The 8,568-nt window shown below is 43.0% G+C and overlaps 1 protein-coding gene across 1 annotated transcript; it reads left to right on the forward strand.

The window, feature by feature from the left end:
- Positions 1-4,643: 4,643 nt before the first annotated feature.
- On the forward strand, positions 4,644-6,765 carry LOC308150382 (microcephalin-like; the record flags this gene model as incomplete). The annotated part of the gene is made up of 5 exons (XM_080523222.1): positions 4,644-4,680; positions 4,858-4,949; positions 5,786-5,904; positions 6,136-6,220; positions 6,730-6,765. 5 exons carry the CDS (start codon positions 4,644-4,646, stop codon positions 6,763-6,765), a joined length of 369 nt encoding a protein of 122 aa, XP_080379348.1.
- Between the last annotated feature and the right edge of the window lie 1,803 nt (positions 6,766-8,568).

The raw sequence follows: 8,568 nt of genomic DNA on the forward strand, positions 1-8,568 counted from the left end.
TGCCAGGGCTGGACTGGGACAAAAATTAGGCCCTGGCATTTTTGGCCCAGACAGGCCCACCCCAATCGGTCGGACCACACCCACCAGCACAAAAATACTTGCCTTATATACTCGTCTTATATACTGTGCTGTACAGTCATATGACAAACTGTAGTATTCCCCCAAACCACTACAAAGACGACTACATACAGTAAGCAATGGTACCAGTGCAAGTAGACCAGTGTACTCAGTGATCAGATTCCAGAGCGAATTTACGAACGCAGCCTTGTTGTTCTAGATTTGTTTTCTCCATTATCAACCTATCATTGCGCTTTAGAGTAAAACAAAGCACGCAACTGTCACGTCTATCTTTTCATGGCAACTCTACATTGTGATTTACAATTGTGATTTCACGTGTGACGTCAGACTTAACAAGCGGATTGGAAACGGACAGCTTTGTCAGTGCATTTTTGTCTTCTGATAGCTTCTTGCACAAATCGACCAGTGGCTGAGCCATTGTGAAAGACAGATCATGTTCAGCTATAAACGCGCACACTCGGATCTTTTGCTCGCAAACACGGTCGGCCATTGAAGATGGCCTTCTTAAGGCCCGCCCCACTACTCTGCCTCCGATTGGCTAGAAGTCGTTGGTTGCCTTGAGCAATGTGATACCATTGGTAGGCGAAACTGTCTCTTTGCTGAAGATGACTCTTTAAATTACGATGTAAACAAATAGCATGTGATTTTATTTTATTTTATTGCTCAAAATTCCCCCGCGCCGGAAATCCGACACCGTGCCGGAGAACTTTAAGCCCTGGTGTCCACCATACTAGTGGCACCACCTTCACCAGCTGTGACACTGCAGGTCTGACCAGCCCAAGACTCTCCGGAGGTGATTGTCTCCAGCGTGGCGTCAACCTCTCTCCTCATCTCCTCAGGGGTCTGGGAGTGCGAGGAGTCTTCCTCTCCTGAAGACGTCACTGGGGAGGGCTCAGGTGAGGATCCAGAGGGCAGTCTGGCTCTGTCAGAACGGAGTTTGACCTGGAAGACGCCGACCAAAGGCCTGTGGTCTGAGGTCTTAATCGCTGTACAACTCTTGTACTAGGTGGCCATGCACTGAGTCCTGAATAATCATATATAGCCTTATAATAGGACTTCCAGGATCAGGCACAGAGGAGGAGTGGGGTGAGGAGGGCTCTTGTGCTTTCAAGACCTCTTCACCCCCACAGCTCACTGTGTCTGTGTCCACCATACATGCCTGTCTCCACTACATTCTTCTGGGATTCAACAAGGAACGCTGTTAGGGTTGAATTATGTTTTCATAATGTTATAATGTTGTGGATGTTTTGAAGAGGACACTCTTTTGTCCTTTGTCCTGTTCTGTGAATTCCGTAGGTTCAACCTTGTGCTTTTTGCTGTGCACAAACTTACAAGCTCATCATTGTACAAAACCTTATCTTGTGTCTGAGGCTAGGCTCCATTCCTTGGGGCCCGGTCATAAATCTGATTTTGCTAACACTGTACTTGTTCATCAAACCGCCTCCCCCTACCCATGTGTGTTCCTACCAATGTGGGCTTCCTCACGAGGCTGGCTCTCTCCGGGAGACCTCGGGATTCACTCTCCTTGGCAAGAAAATAAGAATCATGATGAATCCGGGCCTCTTTGTTGTATGAAGTCTACTACGGTCTGTTTGAACTAGCGATGGGTTAGCATGACCTGCTTTACAACCAGGCTGAATCAGAATATAGCATTTAACCCTAGAACCTAACAAACGCTGAAATCAGCTTCGGACAGTGAAGGTTTTCCTCAGGCTCCCATGTGTTATCCGTATCTGTAAATCCTTTCCATTTGAGAAAGAATTCAACCTTCCCGTTGACGATGCGTTGGTCCATCACCTTCTCTACCTCAAACTCCTCTGGTGGCCCCTTCTTCCCCTTCTTCCCCTTTCTCCTCTAGATTCAAAGTTAAGCACAGTGTCAGATTTGTACAAATAAGAATGATTTCCTTGTAAGTCAATGAGGTTTCAGTGTAATAATAACTTTAATTTCTATAGCGCCTTTCAATTGTGTAATTGGGATGTTTCTGGTAACATGGAAAGCATATCAAAGTACAAAAGACATAAGTCGTACCTGAGGCATTTCTGGACTCAAAATCCACCCCATCCCAGTAAAACGGCCAAGTTTGGACAGGGATGCCAGTGCCCATTCCTTGTCCTCCTGGATGACCGGTCTTTTGATTCCAGCTGAAATAATAGTATGAAATGAGTAATACTAATTGAGAATATGTGTTGTATTGATTTAGTAACAACATAAGCACCACTTGCTAATTAATTACTAACCTTGTGTTGTGGATGGAGTCATCTCAGACACTCTCTTGGCTGCAATTTCATTAGTTTTCGGTGTCTTTGCCCTCTTCCACACGCATTCCACGTCGGTACGGGACACATTTTTCTCCACCCAAATCAACAAAGCAGCCATATGGTGGCACTTGTCTCTGCCGATTGGGCACTCGCAGGTGCTGTACCTGACTGACTGACCCTCAACGTGCACCTGCATTGAAAACAATGTTATCCCTAACCACCCTTACATAAATAACTTACTGCTAACTTAACTCACCTCAGCCAGAACATGGCATATCATCTCAACTAGCTAACTTACTGCTCACCTCAACCTCGTAAATCTTTTTTTTCATGGATGCCTGGACACTACCCTTGATAATACCCCCTGAGAAAACCGTGACACTAACCACTTTGTTGGAATTGAACGAATTTAGACCCTTTTTAACTCTCAATGGTGCCTCACTAAAGAAAGACGTGATCGTGAAAAGGTTCACAGGTTCAGCCATTGTTGACTAACTTTGTAATTGTTAGCTAGTTATAGATAGTATGATAGTATAATAATAGTGTAATGGTAAGTTATCGCTAGTACAACTGTTATTCTGGTGCGGAGAATTTCTGGTTTGGCCCCGGAAGTTCCTAAACGTCACGTGTGACGTCAGACTTAACAAGCGGATTGGAAACGGACAGCTTTGTCAGTGCATTTTTGTCTTCTGATAGCTTCTTGCACAAATCGACCAGTGGCTGAGCCATTGTGAAAGACAGATCATGTTCAGCTATAAACGCGCACACTCAGATCTTTTGCTCGCAAACACGGTCGGCCATTGAAGATGGCCTTCTTAAGGCCCGCCCCACTACTCTGCCTCCGATTGGCTAGAAGTCGTTGGTTGGCTTGAGCAATGTGATACCATTGGTAGGCGGAACTGTCTCTTTGCTGAAGATGACTCTTTAAATTACGATGTAAACAAATAGCATGTGATTTTATTTTATTTTATTGCTCAAAATTCCCCCGCCCGCGCCGGAAATCCGGCACCGTGCCGGAGAACTTTAAGCCCTGTAACGTGTCATGAACATTCTGGTGCTTACTGTCATCAAGATTCACAGCACTTACCACAGTTTATTCAGCAGGTAAAGTTTGGCGGGCGGCTGATGCACTTGGTGGAGGACCGGCTGTATGCTTGATGGAAATTAGGCATTTTATTTTTTCCCAAATTCTGTTTTTTCCGTTTTAATATTTCTGAATTCTGTAATTTGCGTTTTACACACACACACACACACACCAAAAAAAAAGAAAAAGGAAATGCTTGAAACGGGGACTTTTCCGGGGACCGTTTGTTGCCGGGGACAGGTCATCCAAACCGGGGCCTGTCCCCGGAAATCGGGGGCGTCTGGTCACCATAGTATAACAGCACGACCTCAAGTGTGATATTGCTTTTATACAACAGTTCTACAGCGCAATTTATTAGTTAACAGTAATAAGCGACAACAGATTATGATTTGTTTGTTTATTTAATCATAAAAATAAACAAAAAATTGTTCCGCAACTGAACTTCAAATGGACTGTTGCCTAGTAACCTGAAAACAAACAATGTAGTCTCATTAACGGTCATTTAGTAGAACACCTGTGCGGCGGAGTGATACATAGTTAAAAGTCCCAGTGCTGTTATACTGTATCGTAACTCATGGAATGCCTCTCGTCCAATCAAATTACTTGGTCGGAACTAACTGTTGTATAATATGTAAATAACGGTAGTGAGCTTTTGTGGCTGCAACTGCTAGCGTTTGTCTGTCAGTGATGGATCTGTGGCTAGACAATCAATGTATTGCTATTGGGTAGAGTTACTGCACACAAAAAAAAAAGTTAATATAGATATTAGCTTCAGCCAGCTCTGTCTCAAAACGTATAAATGTCACAGCTTAGAAAGTCACACCGTAGTAATCCTGGGAACCAGATGTACATCTGTATGTTGTGTACCTTAAAAGTTGTCGAAAATGGGTTTGAAATGGAAATTCCCAACTGCCAAGTGTGGAGTTTTGAACATTCCACCATTTGTGTGAAGTACAGAAACATGTCATCCATCCCAATGCTAATCTCACAACATTCCAGGACCCTCTTGTTGGGTTTGAAATTCCATTGCTATTGTTCAACTGTTCAACTGTCATCTTTCCTGTTTGTTATCAGAGTAATAACTCACTTTCCTGTTTCTTATCATACATAAACCTGCATCGCATACACCAGCTGGGTCATATTTTTGGCATAAGATGTAGGAGAAGTAGCAAGCACACTAATTATTGTCATGTTCATGATTACAGGTGAATGTGAATAAGATGACCACAAACAGCAACTCTGCTGCCATCCTTAAAGGTAGGCCAAAATGCTGATGTAGTCTGACACTGCATTGGGTCAGATGTGAGACATTGCTTTCATTTGATGTCTAACTCTATTACTAAAAATCATTTAGAATTAGAAGAGTGGCGTTGGTATCTCAACTGTTTGTCTATACATCTAAATCCGAGTGTGAGCTATTGGTATTTTGTGCAGATGTTGTGGCCTATGTTGATGTGTGGTCCAGAAGCAAAACTGAGAATTACTCCAAGTCCATCATCCAGCAGCTGTGCGATATGGGAGCTGAGGTGAGTTTTAAACAGGGTTCCCACGGGTCCTTGAAATCCATGAAAGTTTGTGAGTTTGAGAAAAGAAAATCAAGGCCTTGAAAGTTTTTGAAAATAGACATGGGTCATTGAAAGTGCTTGAATTCCCCGCTCTCTCTCTCTCTCAAAAAACAAAACAAAAAACCTAAAAATGTTTAACCTAATTATAGTAGATAAGCCACATTGCTTAACTTAACACAGTATATGTAACTTAACACCAGAATGCTAATCAACATATCAACATAATTAATGTAATCAACATTACAGGAAGTTTAAGAAATGCTGAGCATGTTGCAATGAGATGTGATACTATTACCATCAAACTGTTCATAACAACATTTAGTGCAGTTCTGAATATTCTCATTAATAATCCAATGTCTCCAGCCTACAGAGTGGATCCTTCAGGACATCAGAGAGCATCTTCACATCTGACTCTCCTAGACCTATAACCCTCTAACCCGGCCTCTCTACCTACCAGCCACCCCTAGCCTGGAGCTCCAGAAAAGTACCAGGCCTTGGAATACTACCTGTCCTACCCCTGATGTCTTACTTACATACACATATTTCACAATGTATTGTTTTGCTGTGTTGTGGTAGAGAAGGCAAGAGACCTGTGTTCACACATTCAAAAGCCTCTCTTTTTAATTGTTGTCTGTGAGCGGAATTAAGTCTTGAAAGTCCTTGAAAGGTGCTTGAATTTGATGTTTCAGAAGGTGTGGGAACCCTGTTTAAACCCCTACATACCATTTACTGAAGTAAAAAAAAAAAAAAATGATACTCTTGTCCTTCACACTGTGACCTTCCTTCTACAATTGCAGGTGACAAAAAGATTAAATAAGCGAGTCACCCATGTGGTCTTTCAATACGGCCATCCAGCCACATGGGATAAAGCCCAGAAGACTGGTGTGAGGCTTGTATCTGTTCTCTGGGTGGCCAGGTAAACCTTGGCTTTTTCTGCCCTGTTAAGTGCAACATTGTGGTAATGACAACAATGGAGTTTAACAATGGTATTTCGTTTGTCAGCATGCCCAGTTGGTGACTTGTTATTTCCTTGCAATACTTATACCGGCCAGAAGATGTCACTGACAGTTAAAAAAAGAAAAGAAGAAAAAAACTTTTCGGAGAGATATTTTTTTATTTATTTACTTCATATTTCCATCGTATGCAGATGTAAAGATGACGGTGAACATGTGGATGAAGAGCTGTATCCTGCCTTCAATGATGAAGCCAGTCCTGCGCTCAAGAGAAGGGCAGTAAGTGATGTGTAACATTCTTAAGACAAAAACAATGACAGCGCAGGGTTAGACATTAACGGCGCCAGACCAGACTAGATGATTGTGGAGTGAAGATATTATTAAAGCGTACGCGCTGATCGACAGACAGGTGGACAGGGGGTACGCTTTAATAATATCTTCACAATCATCTAGTCTGACTCTGGTCTGGCGCCTGCGCCGTCCTGTTCTTCCTGCATTACCAGGATCCAGCAGCGTCGTTGCTGTCGCGCAAACAAACCCGGCAAATGTTTTACTTGCCCCGGGCAATCGGGCAACCGTTAATGTCGAATCCTGCCGGGTAATACAGAAGTAGTCTTTAGGCCTATGAAAAGACATTAGACACTGGTGATAAAGGTGTCAACATTGTCAACTAGTTGTGTGTTTGGCAAAAAAAAAAACGACATGGTTGTGTGAAGTCAAAAGTCAAAGCTTGTCTTTATAAGTTTGATTATATTCCAAACATAACACTGTTTTTTTGTTTGTTCCAGCATCGTTCTATGCAGCCAAAAGACTACCCCGTGTGATTTGCCTTCCAATTGTACAGTCAGACAGCAGGACCTTTGCTATCTCTTTTGCAGCTTGTGGGCCTAGCATGTTATTAACTATTGCTGTGCATGCTGGCAATATTATGGACTCGGCTATAGTGTGTGGCTTCTTCGCCTTAGCAATAATTTCGGCTACGAGGTAGCTAGCCTCCAACGCTTTATCAGAAACTTTGGCGCACTTCATCATTACCTGTTCTGGACGGCTATGGTGACTTTTCATCCGAACAAAATATTCAGTATCCTTGCTAGCTTGTGATGGATGATCTGTTGTCAGTTTGTCATGTTCCATGATTCTGCTTGCTTGCTTGTTCATTGCTCTCAAAAATGTATTTTCGCGGTAAATGAAAAAACAATGCAGGCTAATTGCAGACACACTGACCTTACGCTGAACCCGGTATTGACATTGTGACATGGGAAAGGTGCGCGCGAGACAGATTTTGATGATGTATTGCATTTATTTATTTATAGATTTATTCATTCATTCATATGAACGTCAGAATATATAATTATTTGACGGCACCCCTGAAGACGCCAGGCGGTGCCCCAGTGTGCCGCGGCACCCCGGTTGAGAAACGCTGCACTAGACCACCACTACCCCCAAAATGTGTTTCTGCCCCAGTTTCGAACATGATAACCACTACGCTATGGAAACGCTATAGAATTGTATGTGCTTCAGCTGAGAAATCTGTTTGCTTGCTGTGACTCTAATCAATGCATTCTCTCAGCTTCAGAGATGGCAGAGTCCAGATTATCACCTGAACTCGAGCCTTCTCTTGGGAATACACCATCACACATCTCCCAGCTGGGTAAGGACTTGGGAATCCTTTGTTGATTCTCTGCTTTGGATTGTTCTTGGTCTAATCTGTAATACTTACCTAATGGGAGATGAGTTTGATGATTGATTAAAATGACTGGTTAGAATTAACCTATATTACTTCACTTATTCTCATATTTTGTCCATGCAGATACGGATTCTGATGACCCATATGTTGGTGCTCAGCCTTGCTCAAAGAAGAAATATGGAAAGAAGCAACAAGAAGACACTAGTGACAACTGTCCTGGAAAATCCCTGCACAAGAACGACCAGTGGTTGTCACCTTGCAGTGATGTGTCGAGACCAAAATCATTAGATCCAATTCCTTTCCCTGCTTTATCAGCTGAAGACGAAGGCATAAAACAAGACAAAAAGCCAAGGTTGACCAAAATCAAAAGAGCTGGAGTCAAGAAACAAATTTCTTCAGAGAGTCCTGATGGTAGCAAGAGTGTGTTTACCTTTGACATGGCTGTTCCAGGAAACTCAAGACGATCAAGCAGAAGTAACAAAGCAAAAGGATTACCATCAGTCAACAAAAAACATACAGTGCAGTCCCCCATAGAAAGTAAATCAACCACAAATAAAGATGCTTGTAGTATTTCTGCATCTCTGTCCGCACGGTCCTTTGCTCTCTCAAGGGGCTCAGTGAATGCTTCTTCCTGTCCCAATGAAGATGATGGAGCGTTTGAGGACTACTTTTCTCCAGTTAACAACCCACAAAGGCCTCTTTTGCTCAACTTGCCCTCAAAGACTAATGTTCAGATCCTCTTTGAACCCAGCCCTGGGAAGAGAAAGAGGGGCAAGAGTGAAACCACAGGGCCTATGTTGGCCCCTGCCAAGAGAAAACATTTTTAAGTGTGAAGGAGACCTCCTGGGAGTCCAACAGAAACAAGGAATTGCCTTGTGATCCTGCCAAACAGAGAGCATTGTCAACACAGATCCCACACCTCTCAAAATGCAGTTTAACA

This window comes from Nansenia antarctica (assembly GCF_963989245.1).
Source record: "Nansenia antarctica genome assembly, chromosome: 2".
Classification (NCBI taxonomy): domain Eukaryota; kingdom Metazoa; phylum Chordata; class Actinopteri; order Argentiniformes; family Microstomatidae; genus Nansenia; species Nansenia antarctica.